The following is a 22402-nucleotide window of genomic DNA, read 5'->3' as shown; positions in this document are numbered from 1 at the left end:
AAATCTGTTCAGGAGATGATTATTGATAAATCCGTTGCTATTTGTGCGCGAGACGTATATGGTCATACGAAATTATAGGAGGTGACGGTTTTTTGATGTTGCTCAGACGTCAGTGGACACTGGAGTGACTTACGGAAAAAGAAAATCGCCCTCGATAAAAACTGCATACTTTATTTCAATGAACAAGCACATCGTACGAACTAAATACAGAAACAAAATAAAAATTTTCTCTAGTTGTACAATACAATATGGTTTACATTTTAGCCTCTTCAAAGTATCAAATGGTTCAAATGGCTCTGAGCACTATGGGACTCAACTGCTGAGGTCATTAGTCCCCTAGAACTTAGAACTAGTTAAACCTAACTAACCTAAGGACATCACACACATCCATGCCCGAGGCAGGATTCGAACCTGCGACCGTAGCGGTCTTGCGGTTCCAGACTGCAGCGCCTTTAACCGCACGGCCACTTCGGCCGGCTCAAAGTATCCACACTTTCCCCACAGGACAGCTGCACAAACTCTTCGCAATAAGGTTTTGGCCGGCTGGAGTGGCCGAGTGGTTCTAGGCGCTTCAGTCTGGAACCGCGCGACCGCTACGGTCGCAAGTTCGAATCCTGCCTCGGGCATTGATGTGTGTGATGTCCTTAGGTTAGTTAGGTTTAAATAGTTTTAAGTTATAGGGGACTGATGACCTCAGATGTTAAGTCCCATAGTGCTCAGAGCCATTTCAACCAATAAGATTTTGTAGTGTTTACGTAAATATAGCAGTCCAACAGTCTGCAAATTATACCAATGATCTTCAGCATCAGATGACCTCAGTTTTATGACCTCCCTGCCAAGTTCATTCCATAAGAGCTCAATGGGATTTACGTCAGGTGACTGACTTCGCCAAATCGTACTCTTCATTTCGCCACATTTCTCTGCCGCAGAACAGACACACGGCCAATTAGTCTCTTGTTAGATGGAACTGCATTACTCATTAGTTTCCAGTAACATCCTTCCTTTCATTAATTCTCACTAGATCACCGACTTTATCATTTCCCCACACCATGACCGACCCCCCCCCCCCCCCCCCCCCCTTGACTCTTCATACGTTCTCCACAAAGTCGACGAACAGACATTCGACGACGGCTTCCAAATATCTCAAACTTAGATTTGTCCATGAATAATACCTCGGTTCATAGCTGCACGCTCCACTTTTTATGTTGCTGTACCCATTTCAATCTTTTCACCTACTTTTGTTTGTGTAGTGAAAGCTTTTTGGTCGCTCTGCACCCCTTTAAATCTCATTGTACTGTTGAGACAGAGATTCGAGCTGCTCTCATACTGAAACTTCCTGGCTGATTAAAACTGTGTGCCGGACCGAGACTCGAACTCGCGACCTATTTTCGCGGGCAAGTGCTCTACCAGCTGAGCTACCCAAGCACGACTCACGCCCCGTCCTCACAGCTTTACTTCTGCCAGTATCTCGTCTCCTATCTTCCAAACTTCACAGAAGCTCTTCTGCGATCCTTGCAGAACTAGCACCCCTGGAAGAAAGGATATTGCGGAGTCATGGCTTAGCCACAGCCTGGGGGATGTTTCCAGAATGAGATTTTCACTCTGCAGCGGAGTGTGTGCTGATATGAAACTTCCTGGCAGATTAAAACTGTGTGCCGGACTGAGACTCGAACTCGGGACCTATTACCTTTGGCGGGCAAGTGCTTTACCATCTGAGCTACCCAAGCACAACTCACGCCCCGTCCTCACAGCTTTACTTCTGCCATTATCTCGTCTCCTACCTTCCAAACTTCACAGAAGCTCTTCTGCGAACCTTGCAGAACTAGCACTCCTGGAAGAAAAGATATTGCGGAGACATGGCTTAGCCCCAGTCTGGGGGATGTTTACAGAATGAGATTTGCACTCTCAAGCGCAGTGTGCGCTGATATGAAACTGTGTGCCAGATCGAGACTCGAACTCGGGTTCGAGTCTCGGTCCGGCACACAGTTTTAATCTGCCAGGAAGTTTCATATCAAGAAACACACACACACACCCATGCCCGAGGGAGGACTCGAACCTCCGCCGGGTTCCAGCCGCACAGTCCATGAGTGCAGCGCCTTCAGACCGCTCGGCTAATCCCGTGCGGCGCGCACACTCCGCTGCAGAGTGAAAATCTCATTCTGCTCTCGTAGTGTTTACTTCCTTGCGAATCTCAGTGTAGTACGTGTCATCTGACGTTTATTCTGAAGATATATGTGCTGTCTCCGTGTATGATGTTACTTTGGGTGTTCTACTCGTAGATCGCGAAACACTTGCATTGGAAGTAGTTTGCTTTGACCGCGGCAATGTATACACCACTTGTAATTAGTGTAGGCTATTTTTTCTTGCTACTGTCCAACTTGAATAGCCTTCCTGATGCAGAGGTACAATTAAAGCACATTTTGCAATTGCGGTCTCCTGCTTCTGTCCCGTTAGGAGGTAATATGGTATTAACCTGCCCAGGAATACAAACATGCTACTAGATTTACACAGTGCACTGTAAAGTTGCGAGGTGCCGGTGTGGAGAAGAGTTTGTACCTCTTTAACTCAGACGAATCTTGCATGGGAACGAGTCATGCACTCGACCCCCCTCCTTATCTACCAGTTAATTAATTATGCGCACAACGGTAACGGAAGGAAATGATGGTGGACCCTGCTAGTTGGTAAAATAAGGAGTGCACACTCACAATAATTTAATAAAAATCGCAATCTACTCAAAAAAAGGAGAACTTTATCATAATAAACAACAGGAAATGGGATTCTGCCTTTATCTACGAAATGATATGCGGATTAAATATTACATTGAGATGTACTGTATATCAGAACATAAATCCACATCTCTGTGATGCAATAGATTGACGATAACGACTGTAGGTCCTAATGAATCGAATATTAATTTCCCGACTATATAGCAGTATCGCAATTAGCAGTGAAAGCTCAAATGGGATCATATGGAGAAAGAAGAAAGGTGTACTTGTAGCAAAGCGAGCGCGCGTGCTGCTGAGGGATTCGGTATAAAATTGATAAGGTCCTACAATGCCGCAGCCGCAAAATACTGTACCAGTACTGAAATCTGCAGCACGTCGTCGGTAGGCAGCGCCCTGATGATGTAGGTGCCGACTTCTGCCGTGCAGCAACTCTGTGTCAGCCCCTGGCCTCGAAGGCTGTCCGAGAATTCTAAGTTCTTCCGAAAACGAGCGACCAAGTCGCAAAACCGTCCGACTCCGATGAAGATCAGATCCCCAATCCTCCGTGATGCGATGCAAGAACGAAGCCAACATTGCTCTACTCCCTACTCTCCTCGAGAACTGCGAATCAGCATTCAGTTCTGATTCCAAAGTTCCCCCACACTGTCTCAGAACATCATTCGCGCCAATAGGGACCGTTCCCTCCAATTTCGAGCAGGGCTTTATGACGTCAACTAGCCTCAGTTTAAGTTGACCAATCATGCCTCTGCTATTCAGCTGAGGGCACTGAACTTGCCGTTTGACCGGCTATGAAAACAACCTGCCTAGACCACCGGCCATCCGGTGCCAGACAGTCGCACCCAGCAGGGCACAGTCCACAAATATTCTCAGAATCAAGAGGGCAATGCAGTCAGTCGGTGCCAGGAATCTTCGTTCCGGACGCGCCGGAACGGTAAACACATAAACTGCGGCGACACTCGGACGTCTCGCAGGTCGTTTCGCCCTGCATGCAACAGGCGAAACTCGACCGACGTCAGTCGTTCCGCCAGGCGCTCAAGTCTATTGTACGAACCCCACAGAATTCAGGGAAGTGCAGCCCCCAACCGGAAATGCCGTGTGCCGTCCTCCGATGCTCGGCTCGCACAGGCCACCCATGGAACTAACCCAACATGTTTAGGAATAAAGTGAAAAGTATTTTTGAGCTCTCAGTTCAAATACTCTCACTAAAATAACCTTATTCGGTTTGTTACTACCATGCAATGACATAGAACATTAATAAAATTGATGAAAATGAGAGGAGACAGGCAAAAGAGAGCATGGAACCTCTCAAAGTAATGCGAACTGATTGCTAGACAGAAAGCTGAACGAAGGAGGCCTATTCGAGTGGAACCGATGCAACTGTCTTACATGTCCATTCCGACATACAGAAGCGTGGCCTGAAATTTTTAACACAGTAAGAATACACCGAAGGAAACACAGTGTCAAAATTGTAGCTGCTACCGACACACTGTAAGTGCTTTTAAAAAACGGTTGAAGTTTACCAAATTCAAAGCTAGCCAAGCGGCTAGCTAAATGAACACCCCTGTCCTAGTTGTAAAAGAGAGTGCATGTGCAAGACAGCGGGTACATATTATTGGTTGACGAGACATCGGCAAACAGTGAACATGCCGCAACGCGATCGCAATTTGTAAAGCGAATTTCAGTTTCTGTTGATAGTTCTGCTGTCACAAATGTTCACAGATACTATTTGCTCGAATTTGAAATTCAATTAACATTAGCCTTGCGGAGTGGCCGCGCGGTTTGAGGCGCCATGCCACGAATTGCGCGGCCCCTCTCGCCGGAGGTTCGAGTCCTCCCTCGGGCACGGGTGTGTGTTGTACTTAGCATACTTCAGTTTAAGTAGTGTGTAAGTCTAGGGACCGCTCCGATGACCTCAGCAATTTGGTCCCTTAGGAATATATATACATTTGAATATCATTTAATATTCTTAATAATTAGCAGTTACCTTTGCTGTATTGCTAAGTGTTAACAATGAAGATAAAACTGAATTAATCTTCTTTGCTATTGCTTCGCATATGCTAGCTCATAACATTTGTCTTTGTGCAGATTTCGGAGTTTCGCGGTAATGTGGTGCCCAATTAATGTTTTCAGCTTTGCAAAAAAAAAAAAAAAAAAAAAGGCTCCGAGCACTATGGGACTTAACTTCTGAGGTCATCAGTCCCCTAGAACTCAGAACTACTTAAACCTAACTAACCTAAGGACATCACACACATCCATGCCCGAGGCAGGATTCGAACCTGCGACCGTAGCGGTCGCGCGGTTCCAGACTGTAGCGCCTAGAACCGCACGGCCACTCCGGCCGGCCAGCTTTGCAAAGATTAAATATGAAGAATGTGGTATGCAGTCGAAATCACCTACTTCTCCCGAAAACATATGTGTTATTTATTACTTAATTTCTCGAACATTCACTCGAATGATGTTGACATTTCGTTTGGAACTGAGGAAACATTAGACGAAAGAGGGAATATCTTGCACGATTCCGTGAATTGTGGTTCGAACGACTGTTGTGCAAAATAAAGTCCAAAACAAAAATAGAGTACCTTCCAAACCCAAAGTGAACATGTACAGTAATAACTTCCAGTGAGAAAGAAAAGGCTATAAAACTTTTGGTTAAGCGCAAGAGGGAGAAAACGCTTGTACACAAGCAGTGTCCAAAGCCGGTTTGATTTCATAAAATCTGAACATGAACTGTATAAACAGAAGAAAGATTTGCACAAAGTACGAAATATGCGCCGAAATCAAACCAGCAAAAGTGTGAAAGAAAACCATTTGAAAGACTTAGAACTGCACCATCTCCGAGGAAAATCTACGGTACTGGACGCTATGAATTGCAGGTGAGATGAACGTCACTGATTTCCAAGATCCTCCGACCTAATTAAACAGATTCAGGAAATTATTCGGAAAAGGAAGTCGAAAAATTACGTTGTTTACCTGAAGTAAATTTGTAGAGGAGGTTTCATCTACAGGCTATGCTATAGAGAAATTCGTAGCTGACATGAAGACGAAGTTTCTCATGGACTGTGCGGCTGGTCCCGGCGGAGGTTCGAGTCCTCCCTCGGGCATGGGTGTGTGTGTTTGTCCTTAGGATAATTTAGGTTAAGTAGTGTGTAAGCTAAGGGACTGATGACCTTAGCAGTTAAGTCCCATAAGATTTCACACACATTTGAACATTTTTGAACGAAGCTTCTTGTTATCCGCTAAAATGCTGCTTATAAAGTCAATCAGTCAAGTTTCGTGCAAACCAAACTTTATCATTCCAAGAGAAAAAAAGGCGGAGTCGGTGGCGCAGTCGATGAATGATATGACACATGCGTATACTACAATGGTATTGGTATCAGTGGATTACTGATTCCGCAGTCTTTCGGAACATCAAGACAAATTAGAAATAAAAGGACTGTTTAGTTGGAAACATCTCTAAAAGACTTCTTACCATTCACAAAAAAAAAACGAAAAACATCATTGCTTCTGTTGGGCTGTTGGCCTGGAAATATCGGCACGACTGTCTGTAAAGGACGGCGATAAGACTATTAATATTTCGAATTCCACGGGGAACTTATTGTGTGATTCAGCCTCTCGATAAAAAAAAAAAAAAAAAAAAAAAAATTCGGCGGCCTAAAGCATTTTTCAGGAAATTGTCGGGCAATATAATTTCCGTAGGATATAAGATGAACATCAACAAAAGCAAATCGAGGATAATGGAATGTAATCGAATTAAATCGGGTGAGGCTGCGGGAATTAGATTAGGAAATGAGGCGCTTAAAGTAGTAAATGAGTTTTGCTCTTTGGGGAGCAAAATAATTGATGATGGTCGAAGTAGAGAGGATATAAAATGTAGACTGGCAATGGCAAGGAAATCGTTTCTGAAGAAGAGAAATTTGTTAACATCGAGTATAGATTTAAGAGTCAGGAAGTCGTTTCTGAAAGTATCTGTATGGAGTGTAGCCATGTATGGAAGTGAAACGTGGACGATAAATAGTTTAGACAAGAAGAGAATAGAAGTTTTCGAAATGTGGTGCTACAGAAGAATGCTGAAGATTAGATGGGTGGATCACATAACTAATGAGGAGGTATTGAATAGAATTGGAGAGAAGAGAAATTTGTGGCAGAACTTGACTAGAAGAAGGGATCGGTTGGTAGGGCATATTCTGAGGCATCAAGGGATCACCAATTTAGTATTGGAGGGCAGCGTGGAAGGTAAAAATCGTAGAGGGAGACCAAGAGATGAATACAGTAAACAGATTCAGAAGGATGCAGGTTGCAGTAGGTACTGGGAGATGAAGAAGCTTGCACAGAATAGAGTAGCATGGAGAGCTGCATCAAACCAGTCTTTGGACTGAAGACCACAACAACAACATAATTTCTGTTAGCTCTTCGTCATTTCAGGTTTATCAGCGGAACAGTATTTTTGTACTTCAGACATTTCTGCATTGACAGTTTGTACCACCATGTTATGCGAATTTGATCGAGTATGCCTGGTACACAGAACAACGTTGACAACCATTTCTTACTGCATTTTAAATTCTGTCTAAATAGAAGTAGTGATTACTGTGAAATGCCTGACTCATTAATTTTTCCTTTGTTAGGTGTGCCTGGTGTAAGGAAAACGTTTGATTTAGACATCCAACAGACAACTCGCATTGCCGCGCGGGATTAGCCGAACGGTCTTAGGCGCTGCAGTCATGGACTGTGCGGTTGGTTCCGGCGGAGGTTCGAGCATGGGTGTGTGTCTTTGTCTTTAGGATAATTTAGGTTAAGAAGTGTGTAAGCTTAGGGACTGATGACCTTAGCAGTTAAGTCCCATAAGGCTCCACACACATTTGAACATTTTTTTTTTAACAACTCGCATTTTTGCGACGAATAAACAAGGAATCGTTTCATTGTTAGAAAAATATACATTAATCAAAAATTCTCATAAGAACTGTGCTACAGGAATTGTTATACAATATTTAACGTCAACAAATTAAAGTCCTGATTGATAGAAGTCGTCTATGATGTAAAATCATACACTACCTTGATTTTCTTTCCTCTGCAAGACACGTGTCTAAGAATTACATCTGCAACAGTTTAGCTGTTGATATGAATTGCAAGTTATTCAGGAAATTAATGATTCGAGACATTTCTGGTGTGACTTATTGGCTTAAAATTCGCATGGGTGCACGCAGCGCTACGTCTTCTTATCACGGCTGCGTCTGCTTACAAGCCGATTCGCACGCCAGGCAGGAAGGGCTGTGCAAACCGCTGTTATAAGCTGTTCTTTATGAGGCATCAATGAGTAACTTTCACATTTCTTTAAATACCTGCAGTGCGGCTTAGCAGCTAAAATTATGACAGTGCATTTCTTTCAATGTATTTTTCCTGTGGGAAAAATTTCAGGATAGGCCTCGACATGTCGGATTGTACCATTCATTTGTTACGTAAAGACACGCCACGCCAGTGCTGTCGATACTATTGAGCGCTCCTCTATCCGCACGTGGCGCAGTGGTTAGCACGCTGGACTCGCATTCGAGAGGACGACGGCTCAAATCCGCGCAGGACCATCCAGATTTAGGATACGATATTACAGTGCCTGTGTTGCTAAGACTAACGATGCAATGTTCCTTCGGACACGCATGCATGCAGGCAGGCAGGCAGCGATATTCAATTAAATGTCCTTCCCTGTATGATAATTACATAATCTACATCTACATCTACATTTATACTCCGCAAGCCACCCAACGGTGTGTGGCGGAGGGCACTTTACGTGCCACTGTCATTACCTCCCTTTTCTGTTCCAGTCGCGTATGGTTCGCGGGAAGAACGACTGCCGGAAAGCCTCCGCGCGCTCGAATCTCTCTAATTTTACATTCGTAATCTCCTCGGGAGGTGTAAGTAGGGGGAAGCAATATATTCGATGCCTCATCCAGAAATGCACCCTCTCGAAACCTGCACAGCAAGCTACACCGCGATGCAGAGCGCCTCTCTTGCAGAGTCTGCCACTTGAGTTTGCTAAACATCTCCGTAACGCTATCACGCTTACCAATTAACCCTGTGACGAAATGCACCGCTCTTCTTTGGATCTTCTCTATTTGTTTTTGAGTAGAGGATGTGACGCAGGAACGATCACATATGGAAGTCTGGGTCTGGCCGTGGGTTGTGCACGGATAGCTGAAGTGGTTAAGGCGACCACTCGCGTAAAACGAGAAATCCGCGTTCGACTTGCGGTCCGGAACAGAGCTACATTGCCGTCCTCCCCTTTCACAGCTGGTGGTTGCTCATATTCGCAACTGCGAATTCATTTCATGTAATGTCGATTGAGGGTTAACGTGATTTCCCTAAATCGTTCCAGGCAAATACCGGGATGGTTCCTTTGAAAGGGCATGTCCGACATCCTTCCCCATCTTTGACACAACCCGAGCTTCTTCTCCGTCTCTAGCCGGCCGGAGTGGTCCAGTGGTTCTAGGCGCTTCAGTCTGGAACCGCTACAGTCGCAGGTTCGAATCCTGCCTCGGGCATGGGTGTGTGTGATGTCCTTAGGTTAGATAGGTTTAAGTAGTTCTAAGTCTATGGGACTGATGACGTCAGATGTTAAATCCCATAGTGCTTAGAGTCATTTGAACCATTTTAACAGCAAGTCGTAGCACCACAAAGTTGGGACACACATGTAAGCGAGAGACTTGCTACTGCGCTTACAATCACACACTTTGGCGAAAACACATGTTCAGAGCCAGTGGAAGACAGAAAACATCTTCCGAAATTGAACTAAATGCTTTCTGTGAGAATTACTTTGAACAATTAGTTCATGAGCCCACACGAATTGTAAATGGTTGCGAGAACACACTTGACCTCTTAGCCACAAATAATCCTGATCTAATTGAGAGCGTCATGACGAATACAGGGATTAGTGAACATAAGGTCACAGTAGCGAGGCCGGCCGCGGTGGCCGAGCGGTTCTAGGCGCTTCAGACTGGAACCGCGCGACCGCTATGGTCCCAGGTTCGAATCCTGCTTCGGGCATGGATGTGTGTGATGTCCTTAGATTCGTTAGGTTTCCGTTCCATTAAGGGTCGTGGTGCTATTCAGAAAATTATTAGAGAAGCTGACACTGGGGAAATGGGGGATCAAATGGCTCTGAGCATTATGCGACTGAACTTCTGAGATCATCAGTCGCCTAGAACTTAGAACTAATTAAACGTAACTAACCTAAAGACATCACACACATCCATGCCCGAGGCAGGATTCGAACCTGCGACCGTAGCGGGCGCTCGGTTCCACAGCGTGGCGCCTAGAACCGCACGGCCACTACGGCCGACAGATGGGGGATCCCAATTGGGAATAAATGGGTGGGGCTTATCAATTCCAGCATACACCTTACAACCAAGGGAAACCTCCCGATAACCTTGGTCGGAACCAGGGGCTGGGAACCTTTTTAATTTATTTCTTGCACATCATCCTTCGGTGAGGGTCATGTCCCAGCCAAAAATCAACATGTTGTGTATACGCAAGGTGTGTAAATGTTGTATGTCTTACTGAACAGCCTGAGGTGCATTGTGTGTGACGAAAACCTGCTCCGTTCCAGCCGGCCGAAGTGGCCGTGCGTTTAAAGACGCTGCTGCCTGGAACCGCAAGACTGCTACGGTCGCAGGTTCGAATCCTGCCTCGGGCATGGATGTTTGTGATGTCCTTAGGTTAGTTAGGTTTAACTAGTTCTAAGTTCTAGGGGACTAATGACCTCAGCAGTTGAGTCCCATAGTGCTCAGAGCCATTTGAACCATTTTTATTTTGCTCCGTTCCGCAATATACGGCGCGCTAAGAGTATCCCGCGCATGCATCAAAATAAAGCGGGCAGGCGGACTACACTTCCTAGCGGCAACACCCTCGCTGGTGGAACCTCGGAACTGAACTGTCGTCTGCGTTACCGGTCGCCACTGTCGTTGGCGCAATCTGTCATCTTCAATTAGAACGAATCGTGGAGATGATGGGGTTCCATGCACTGTCCAACTGGTATCCGCTATAACGGTTCATCAGATTTTACACTAGGCGTATTTCCAAGGATTTTTTAGTAATGGATTCCCAAAAAGATGTTGCTGTGGTCAGAATCATAGTTTTATTACACTCCTTTGAATGCCCAGCTTAGCCGCCCCGAGTGTACGCGCGGTTTGAGGCGCCATGTCACGGATTGCGCGGCCGCTCCCGCCGGAGGTTCGAGTCTTCCCTTGGGCATGGGTGTGTGTATTGTTCTTAGCATAAGTTAATTTAAGTAGTGTGTAAGTCTAGGGACGGATAACCTCAGCAGTTTGGTCCCTTAGGAATTCACATCGTTTGAACATTTGTCCAGTGGAAATATGGTATTCGGCAATAGCGGGCTTGACTGGTTGCAAAAATCGAGTGCAATGTTGACGTTCCGTTCAGTGTTCTTTCACAATGCGTATGGTTTGTCCTATGTAAGACATGCAACACTGACAAACTCACTCCGTCTTCAGGCCACGAGTGGCCTACCGGTACCATCCGGCCGCCGTGTCATCCTCAGTGGAGGATGTGGATAGGAGCGGCGTGGGGTCAGCGCACCGCTTTCCCGGTCGTAAGATGGTATTCTTGACCGAAGCCGCTACTATTCGGTCGAGTAGCTCCTCAATTGGCATCACGAGGCTGAGTGCACCCCGAAAAGTGGCAACAGCGCATGGCAGCCTGGATGGTAACCCATCCAATCGCCGACCACGCCCGACAACGCTTAACTTCAGTGATCGCACGGGAACCGGTGTATTCACTGCGGCAAGGCCGTTGCCCCAACACTGACAAGATATTTTGTAAATTCCGGTCTTCCGCAGTAAGATGGTGGACAAAAATCACATTCCCCTGAAATTTACCCAGGACTGCTGTATTTTAAATGAAATGATTCTCACAAAAGGAAGATAAGTTAAAGATTTTGTGAGCGTGTTCTCTTCTTTATCCGTTTCCTGACTCTCGGTTTTGACTGACAGTACTCTGTTAATTTACCGGGCAGAGTATCCATTTTTTATGAACACTGGCTTTAGGTGGCCGAGTTCTTTAGACAAACTGTCTAGATCTGAGACACTGTGAGCTCTGTGTACTAGTGTTTCAAGCACGCTCATAGTTTTCGAAGGGTGATGACAACTTGAGGCTTGCAAATAAAAGTTAGTATGAGCGGGAGTACGATACGCTGAATGCGCCAGAAAGCTATCATTCTTTCGTCTAACCAAGACATCCAAGGCACACAACCGTCCTTCTCTGTTTCAGTAGCGAACGGAATGTTATGAATGGAGTTGAGGCGGTGACGAAACTTCATCAATTTATCTTCTCCGTGGCGCCACACTATGAAAGTGTCGTCCACATACCTCCAAAATACAGTTGGCTTAAGGACAACTGATTCAAGCTCTCTTTCCTCGAAATCTCTGCTTAAAACTGTGTGCCAGAACGAGACTCTGAGCAAACCGTTTCATATCAATGCACACTTCGCTGCAGAGTGAAAAATTCATTCTGGAAACATACCCAATACTGTGACTAAGCCATGCCTCCACAATATGCTTTCTTCCAGGAGTGCTAGTACTGCAAGTTTCGCAAGAGAACTTCTGTGAAGTTTCGAAGGTAGTAGCTGAGGTACTGGCGGAAGTAAGGCTGTGAGGACGGGTACTGAGTCTTGCACGGATAGCTCAGTCGGTAGAGCTCTTGCCCGCGATATACCAAGGTCTCAACTTCGAGTATTGGTCCAGCATACAGTTTTAGTCTGTCAGGTAGTTTCACTTAGATAATGAATTCCTTGACCATTATACAAGTATTGGAGGGCAACGATTTAATTATGTCAGATAAACAGGGACCCTTTTATACAGGGTGGTCCATTGACAGTGGCCGGGCCAAATATCTCACGAAATAAGCGTCAAACGAAAAAACTACAAAGAACGAAACTCGTCTAGCTTGAAGCGGGAAACCAGATGGCGCCATGGTTGGCCCGCTAGATGGCACTGCCATAGGTCAAACGACTATCAACTGCGTTTTTTAAAATAGGAAACCCCATTTTTATTACATATTCGTGTAGTACGTAAAGAAACATGAATTGATTAGTTGGACCACTTTTTCCGCTTTGTGATTGATGGCGCTGTAATAGTCACAAACGTATAAGTACGTGGTATCACGTAACACTCCGGCAGTACGGACGGTATTTGCTTCGTGATACATTACCCGTGTTAAAATGGACCATTTACCAATTGCGGAAAAGGTCGATATCGTATTGATGTATGGCTATTGTGATCAAAATGCCCTACGGGCGTGTGCTATGTATGCTGCTCGGTATCCTGGACGACATCATCCAAGTGTCCGGACCGTTCGCCGGATAGTTGCGTTATTTAAGGAAACAGGAAGTGTTCAGCCATATGTGAAACGTCAACCACGACCTGCAACAAAGATGATGCCCAAGTAGGTGTTTCAGCTGCTGTCGCGGCTAATCCGCACATCAGTAGCAGACAAATTGAGCGAGAATCGTTGTCAATCTAAATGGTGCAATGTATGCTGATTTCCTACATAATGTTCTACCGATGTTACTACAAGATGTTTCACTGCATGACAGAATGGCGATGTACTTCCAACATGATGGATTAATTTAAAAAACCTACCTGTTACCAACTGCTCGTCTAAAATTGTGAGCCATATGTTTGTGACTATTACATCAACACGATATCGACCTTTTCCGCAGTTGGTAAACGATCCATTTTAACACGGGTAATGTAACACGAAGCAAGTACCGTCCGCACTGGCGGAATGTTACGTGATACCACGTACTTATACGTTCATGACTATTACAGCGTCATCTATCACAAAACGAAAAAAGTGGTCCAACTAATCAATTCATGTTTCTTTACGTACTACACGAATATGTAATAAAAATGGGGGTTCCTATTTAAAAACACGCAGTTGATATCCGTTTGACCTGTGGCAGCGCCATCTAGCGGGCCAACCAAAGCGCTATCTGGTTTCCCCCTTCAAGCTAAACAAGTTTCGTTCTTTGTAGTTTTCTTCGTTTGACGCTTATTTCGTGAGATATTTGGCCCGGTCACGATCAGTGGACCACCCTGTATAGGAGGGGCGTTCAATAAATAATGCAACACTTTTTTTTGTCTGCCAGTTTCGGTTGAAACAAAAATCCAGAATTCATTATAGGACATAGTGGAATATTCCCGCTTCATCCCCTATAGTTTAATGAACCGATAGGTGGTGGTTTCATTCAGAGCCTTCAAAAGGGCGTCTATTATGGAGCAGCAGAGAGCTGTCATTGAGTTTGTTTTGGCGGGAAACCAGAGCATCGCAGATATTCATAGGCGCTTGCAGAATGACTACGGAGACCTTTCAGTGAACAGATGCTGCCTGCCTGCGAGCAAGTCACAGTTATATCAGCCGTGTCATCGATCCATCCGCGGGAGCCATCTGTCTGCGCCAGAAACATCAGTAGGATAGCAAAGCTGATTCGAATCAAGATAAAAATCTTATTACATCCGGTATCAGGTTATACATCCGGTGTAAGGTTACACGCATGGGATCCTTATATTCAACGCCAACCCCGTTCATGCTTCCCCAGGAAACTGCCGGGAATTGCCAAACTCACTCGGGGGAATCCCCCCACATCTTAAGCAGTTGTGGGACAGTGGCCAACTGATATAAAATTCATGTGAAAGCCCTCCCTATCTCTCTGTCAATGGGAGCACAATAAAATGGCGGGATACCCAATAAGATACGAGCTTCCCTTCGTTCTCGCCCTTATTATCATCTTCTATAACTCAGACACTTGAGTGGGAAGGATTCACTCTGGAGCTGGACAGAATAAGAATTTAATATTACGTCATTTGAGGCACCAGCAGAGACCATACCCTGGAAGATACGACGTGGTTACATATTAACATTATTATCTACATCTACATGGATACTCTGCAAATCACATTTAAGTGCGTGGCAGAGGGTTCATCGAACCACCTTCACAATTCTCTGTTATTCCAATCAGGTATAGCACCCGGAAAGAACGAACACCTATATCTTTCAGTACGAGCTCTGATTTCCCTTATTCTATCGTGGTGATCGTTTCTCCCTCTGTAGGTCGGTGCCAACAAAATATTTTCGCATTATGAGGAGAAAGTTGGTGATTGGAATTTCGTGAGAAGATTCCGTCGCAACGAAAAACGCCTTTCTTTGAATGATGTCCCGCCCAAATCCTGTTTCATTTCAGTGACACTCTCTTACAGATGAAATAACGAGAAATACGCTGAAAGATGATAAAAGGGTGTCTATTGCTCTCCGTTTGCCTAATTTTTAAAACGATTCTTTCGTTGTTCTCTCTGACAGTTTCAGTTGCGCGGAATTTACTGCTGTCGATACATATAGAATTGGGTGTTTTGCAGGAGCGTGAACGCACATTGGCGATGAATGGTTGAATTGTCGCGCGGGATTAGCCGAGCGGTCTGGGGCGCTGCAGTCATGGACTGTGCGGCTGGTCCCGGCGGAGGTTCGAGTCCTCCCTCCGGCATGGGTGTGTGTGTTTGTCCTTAGGATAATTTAGGTTAAGTAGTGTGTAAGCTTAGGGACTGATGACCTTAACAGTTAAGTCCCATAAGATTTCACACACATTTGAACATTTCTTTTTTTTGAATGGTTGAATTTACAGTCACTGCAGATACAGCTACATGTCTCATCACCAAATCCATTGCAGTAGGTTAGTCTCCACTGAACTGCCAGCGTCTACTGACAATTTTGTCTGTAATCCCGTGACGTCCCCTCACCATCTTTTGTTTAACATCGTACATATTACTTAAATAACCAGTGCCCCTCTTGTTATAAAGTGGTCTGGATGACTCTGAAGTGAATTTCCTCCGTTAATATGTGTTTTGAGTAACGTCATACATACAGGAAAAAAGTCACATCAACCCTACCCCTGGCCACTGGAGTGTTCATGCTGCAGCACACACACAAAAGAATGAAGTTACATCAGCACTTAGAGGGTACAACCGAAAGTGTTGGCACCTTGAGTGTGTGTTGCTTGTCATTGCTGAATCAACGTCTAATCCCACTGGTCTGGGACATCCATGTCACAGTGCACACACAAAATAGTTCAGTCACATATAGGAGCCCGCATCTCGTGGTCGTGCGGTAGCGTTCTCGCTTCCCACGCCCGGGTTCCCGGGTTCGATTCCCGGCGGGGTCAGGGATTTTCTCTGCCTCGTGATGGCTGGGTGTTGTGTGCTGTCCTTAGGTTAGTTAGGTTTAAGTAGTTCTAAGTTCTAGGGGACTGATGACCATAGCTGTTAAGTCCCATAGTGCTCAGAGCCATTTCACATATAGGAGGTATCACCAGAAGATCCCGTGACTGGCAGTTTTGTCACCTTGGCCTTTAACCGACGGTTTTTGCTACTGGACAGAATAATCTTCAGTCCGCAGCTCGTGGTAGTGCGGTAGCGTTCTCGCTTCCCACGCCCGGGTTCCCGGGTTCGATTCCCGGCGGGGTCAGGGATTTTCTCTGCCTCGTGCTGACTGGGTGTTGTGTGATGTCCTTAGGTTAGTTAGGTTTAAGTAGTTCTAATTTCTAGGGGACTGATGACCATAGATGTTAAGTCCCATAGTGCTCAGAGCCATTTGAATAATCTTCATTAATAAAAAGCATTTGCCGTTGGTGGTAATATTGATGTGCTAATAGGCATTATGGTATTTGTCCTACAAAAATGGTTCAAATGGCTCTGAGTGTTGTGTTGGCAGAAGAGCCAACACCGTGTTACTAGTGGAGGCCGAAACGCACGCGTTTTAGCTCAACCAGGCTGGCGTGAGGAGGGAAGAACTATACTGACGTGAGGCCTGGAACATGACAAGGAATTAGAATAGAGAAAGCGGACGTAATTAGTTTGATACTTAACTTTAATCAATTAATGATGAACGTCGCTCTTGATGGTACATGATTCACAATATTGTCTGTTCAGAATTCATTCCAATTACTGAATATGGCAGCTTGCTAGGTCGCAGCAAATGACGTAGCTGAAGGCTATGCTAAAATATCGTCTCTGCAAATCAGAGCGTATGGAGGCAGTGAACCATCGCTAGCAAAGTCGGCTGTACAACTGGGGCGAGTGCTAGGGAGTCTCTCTAGACTAGACTTGCCGTGTGGCGGCGCTCGGTCTACAATCACTGATAGTGGCGACACGCGGGTCCGACGTATACTAACGGACCGCGGCCGATTTAAAGGCTACCACCTAGCAAGTGTGGTGTCGCGGTGACACCACACTGAGCGCTATGGGACCTATCTGATGTCATCAGTCCCCTAGAACTTAGAACTACTTAAACCTAACTAACCTAAGGACATCATGCACATCCATGCCCGAGGCAGGATGCGAACCTGCGACTTTAGCGGTCGCGCGGTTCCAGACTGTAGCGCCTAGAACCGCTCGGCCACTATTTGTCCTATACTTCTATGAGTACTAAGGCAGATTGACATAGGATATAAACCACCATCTTCAGGAGAATTAAAGTAAATTTAGTTTATTTGTGTGACAGTGCACAAACACCAGGTAATCAGGACTGATAACTGGTTATAAAGCTGTATTCTATGTGTCTGTAGTTTTAATTGCTTAACGTGGAAATCGACTTCACGAACTACCGAACAGTGATGTTGACAGTTCTACTGTACACCATCTCTAGGTTGGATGACTGTCTATTAGTCGTAAGCAAACCAGTGTAGGACAAAATACCTTCAGACACTGGCGGAAACAGACTCCCCAGATGTATTGTGATCACGTTTCCTTAATGTTTGCCCAAGCCCTTGTATAGATCCTCTATATACTCCTTCCACCTTTCTGCTTTCCCTTCTTTGCTTAGAACTGGGTTTCCATCTGAGCTCTTGATATTCATGCAAGTGCTCTCTTTTCTCAAAAGATGTCTTTAATTTTCCTGTAGGCAGTATCTATCTTATTGTTGTGTACATAGTTCCGCGTAGTCAGCGCGTACACAACTTTCCCACTAGAGCGCGCCCCGCTAAGCACAACAGCGCAGGCGCAGCGCTCGCCCGTCTCCGTACTATGAGATGGCGCTGCCTTCGAAACGGACCAAATTCTGCTTCCGCCGATCCGCGTATTAATATGTAACGCAGCCATTGAGATTGCTGCTAGCGTAGAACCTTTTCTCATCGCGGATCACACTCGCGCAGTGATACCTGAACGCGCGAGGTATTATAACGAGTGTACAGACCTCCGATTAGTCAGTCTGCATTTCTCTGCACCAGTCTGTACCCGTCTGCATTAGGCTGCACCAGTCTATAGTCAAGTTTCAGTCTGCGCCTAATAAGATTATCATATTCCTGTACATAGCCATGAAGATAAATGAATAGACACTTTGTCAAGTATCAGAGATATGTGAGAATAAGATTAACGTACCAAGACCAAAGGAACTTCAGATTATCAATTGTAAACATCATCCAGAATCACGTTACGTAATGTCTATGATTTTTATTATTTTAATACATGTGTGTGAAAATTAAGTTCTGTTTAAAGTTGGTCACCGTCAATCTGCTACTCTCAGCGTGCAAGTGGCATTTCTATCGTCTGACCTAACGGCAGACGATAAACACGCCACGATAAGACCACGAGACATATTGCTGACACTCGCCTACTTCGTTAGAGCGACAAGTCAAATAATCTGATGGTGTGTGTACCGAAGGTCTTACAGTACGCACACCACACTTATCCCTAGTGATACGCGCCTCTACATCTTTACATTTGTCCTCTAGCCATCCCTGCTTACCCATTCAACCTAGTGTGGGATAAATTATCTGACAGGGCGGATTCTTCCTTTCAAGCTACGCAACGTAGGAGAACATGGCATTCCACACTATAACGTCAGCAGTTCCTCCTCGTGGACATTTTCACGTCGCGTGAGAGGACGTGGCGGTGATTTGCTTACTGTTGAGGGAAAACAGACGTAGTTTACCTGAGGCAGTGGCTCGGCGAAAGTGGTGGCGGCAGAGGGGGCTGGCGCAGCAGCGAGTGGGAACCCCGGCCGCTTCCCACGGGGAGACAGGATGGCGCGGCCGGCGGGCACGCGGAGCTGCGACACCGCTGCGCCGCACCACGCCTGCAACACACCGGCCACATTGCACTGCTCCTCTGTTCCGAGACTCATTTGTGCTGCTCTCCACGATGTGGTCGGACGCGGGGGCTTGCGAACACCGGATACTGGCGGATACAGCCGGGGGATTAGCGACAGCTGAAGCAGTCTCGGCACTGTGTCCAGGTAAATACACTACTGGCCACTAAAATTGCTACATCAAGAAGAAATGCAGATGATAAATGGGTATTCATTGGACAAATATATTATACTGGAACTGACATATGATTACATTTTCACGCAATTTGGGTGCATAGATCCTGAGAAATCAGTGCCCAGAGCAACCACCTCTGGCCGTAATAACGGCCTTGATACGCCTGGGCATTGAGTCAAACGGAGCTCGGATGGTGTGTATAGGTACAGCTGCCCATGCAGCTTCAACACGATACCACAGTTCATCTAGACTAGTATTGAGAAGCACTAAACATGACACACACTTAAACCGAGATCCAAATCATAGTAATAAGATGTCATTGCTAGATGTCAGAGATCGCTATCAGTCGGGAATTTGACGGGTTTTCAAAATTTGGGGTTTCAAAATACACTACTGGCCATTAAAATTGCTACATCAAGAAGAAATGCAGATGATACACGGGTATTCATTGGACAAATATATTATACTAGAACTGACATGTGATTACATTTTCACGCAAATTGGGTGCATGGAGCCTGAGAGATCAGTACCCAGAACAACCACCTCTGGTCGTAATAACGGCCTTGATACGCCCGGACATTGAGTGAAACAGAGCTTGGAGGCGTGTACAGGTACAGCTGCCCATGCAGCTTCAACACGATACCACAGTTCATCAAGAGTAGTGAGTGGCACATTGCGACGAGCCTGTTGCTCGGCCACCATTGACCAGACGTTTTCAGTTGGTGAGAGATCTGGAGAATGTGCTGGCCAGGGGAGCAGTCGAACATTTTCTGTATCCAGAAAGGCCCGTACAGGACCTGCAACATGCGGTCGTGCATTATCCTGCTGAAATGTAGGGTTTCGCGGGGATCGAATGATGTGCAGAGCCACGGGTCGTAACACATCTGAAATGTAACGTCCACTGTTCAAAGTGCCGTCAATGCGAACAAGAGGTGACCGAGACGTGCAACCAATGGCACCCCATACTGGGGAGATATGCCAGTATGACGATGACGAATGCACGCTTCCAATGTGCGTTCACCGCGATGTCGCCAAACACGGATGCGACCATCCTGATGCTGTAAACAGAACTTGGATTCATCAGAAAGAATGACGTTTTGCCATTCGTGCACCCAGGTTCGTCGCTGAGTACACCATCGCAGGCGCTCCTGTCTGTGATGCAGCGTCAAGGGTAACCGCAGCCATGGTCTCCGAGCTGATAGTCCATGTTGCTGCAAACGTCGTCGAACTGTTCGTGCAAATGGTTGTTGTCTTGCAAACGTCCCCATCTGTTGACTCAGGGATCGAGACGTGGCTGCACGATCCGTTACAGCCATGCGGATAAGATGCCCGTCATCTCGACTGCTGGTGATACGAGGCCGTTGGGATCCAGCACGGCGTTCCGTATTACCCTCCTGAACCCACCGATTCCATATTCTGCTAACAATCATTGCATCTCGACCAACGCGAGCAGCAATGTCGCGATACGATAAACGGCAATCGCGATAGGCCACAATCCGACCTTTATCAAAGTCGGAAACGTGATGATACGCATTTCTCCTCCGTACACGAGGCATCACAACAACGACTCACCAGGCAACGCCGGTCAACTGGTGTTTGTGTATGAGAAATCGGTGGGAAACTTTCCTCATGTCAGCACGTTGTAGGTGTCGCCACCGGTGCCAACCTTGTGTGAATGCTCTTAAAAGGTAATCATTTGCATATCACAGCATCTTCTTCCTGTTGGTTAAATTTCGCGCCTTTAGCACGTATTCTTCGTGGTGTAGCAATTTTGATGGCCAGTAGTGTAATCAATCATAAGAGACACTACAAAACTGTGTAATTTTTAATTTCTTCGCAAGTTTTTCTGTATCAAAATTAGTTAATGCATTGGGATAAGTGCGAATGTCTGGTTCTACCAGTCTCCTCCTTCAGCATACCCATATTGCGTTCATTGTGTTATCTGATCCGATTATCATTTTCTCATAAAGTGTTTTCTTTTTATCTCCGTATCACTATCTTTAATATTTTGCAGTATGTCTTGTGTTGTAAGACACATGCTACATCTCATGGGGGATGTTCCTGTCCACGAGGAAAAAGACTACATTTCGGTACAGCCTCCAAGCGTAGTTGGTACCCTCTCTGGTAACGACTGGGTTCAGCAGGTCAAAGATATCACCGATGTGACTCCACCCGTTGGTGCAGACTAGTATCCCTCTTCCAGAACTCAGGACAACTAACGTTGAACGAAGATCTCAGATGGGCTGCCTTCTGATGACGTCAGATTAGATCAACAGAGCTGTTTCTGACTGACAGATACAGTTTTGATTTAAAATATACCTTTATTCCTTGAGTAGCCCATGGCTTCTTTGTAGTTCGACTGTTTTTGTGTATCTGCGCTGAAGAGATCATTTGGTCGTCTCGCCATAGTTATATATATATATATATATATATATATATATATATATATATATATATATATATGGTGTCTGTTCTTTCAGACATGTGCACTGAAGGGATCATTGGGCTGTCTCGCCCTAGTTATGTACATGTGGTGTGTGTTCTTTTGGACATCACACACACACACACACACACACACACACACTCACGTACACACATAAACACACACATGTATATATAAGTAGGATGAGACAGCCCAATGTTCCCTTCAGTGAAAATGCACAAACATCCGCAAAATTTTATGGGAATCAGCAAATCGCTGTGAGTAATGAGGATAATGCGCAAGGGCACTACGTCAGTAGTGTATTTATAAGTTGGCAATTTGAGTTGGCCAGGGACTGTGTCCAGATCTCGGGAGCAGTCTGTCTTTGGCAGCAGAGCAGCTCAGACGTGTTTATATCCCAGCTGCAAAGTGCTCGAGGAAGTGACAGTGTTTACACCACGTGTACTTGCGTGTGTTACTTGTTGAATTGATAGCAATGGCTATGGACCTGTCTGATCTCGAGAAACAGCTTCCCGACATCACTGAACAAGTGCATTTGGATAGTGAAGAGATGTGTCATTCTGACAATCCACCGCCTGAGGCTTCCATCAGCCCTTCAGCTGCAGCGGATGATGCTGCAGTAAGTTCACAAACACTACAGATCGGTACAGTAACCAGCATAGTAGAGACCGCCGCTGGTACCGACTGGGTTGAGCAGGTCGAAGATGTCACTAATGCGATTCCTCCCCTTGGTAGAGACTATCTTCCCTCTCCCAAAACACAGGACAACTAACGCTGCAGGAAGACGTCAGATGGGCTGCCTTCTGAGGACGTGCGATGAAACTACCGACTTCGTAGATTTTCTCCAGTTCACCACTGTGTGAAGGTGATGGATGCTCGGATCCAAGCATACAAAATGGGGACAGTTAACGTTACTACAGT

General features: G+C 45.6%; 1 protein-coding gene across 1 annotated transcript in view; it reads right to left on the bottom strand.

Moving 5' to 3' along the window:
- LOC124555358 (extensin) overlaps positions 1–22402 on the bottom strand; it is a 220100-nt gene that overhangs the window by 45148 nt on the left and 152550 nt on the right. The window contains exon 2 of the mRNA XM_047129241.1: positions 18708–18851. Within this exon, the coding sequence (XP_046985197.1) occupies positions 18708–18851 (144 nt within the window). The remainder of the gene's footprint in view (positions 1–18707; positions 18852–22402) is intronic.

This window comes from Schistocerca americana, chromosome X (assembly GCF_021461395.2).
Source record: "Schistocerca americana isolate TAMUIC-IGC-003095 chromosome X, iqSchAmer2.1, whole genome shotgun sequence".
Taxonomy (NCBI): Eukaryota; Metazoa; Arthropoda; class Insecta; order Orthoptera; family Acrididae; genus Schistocerca; species Schistocerca americana.
The sequence above is the reverse complement of the archived record's forward strand: the minus strand, read 5'-3'. Positions and strand labels throughout refer to the sequence as shown.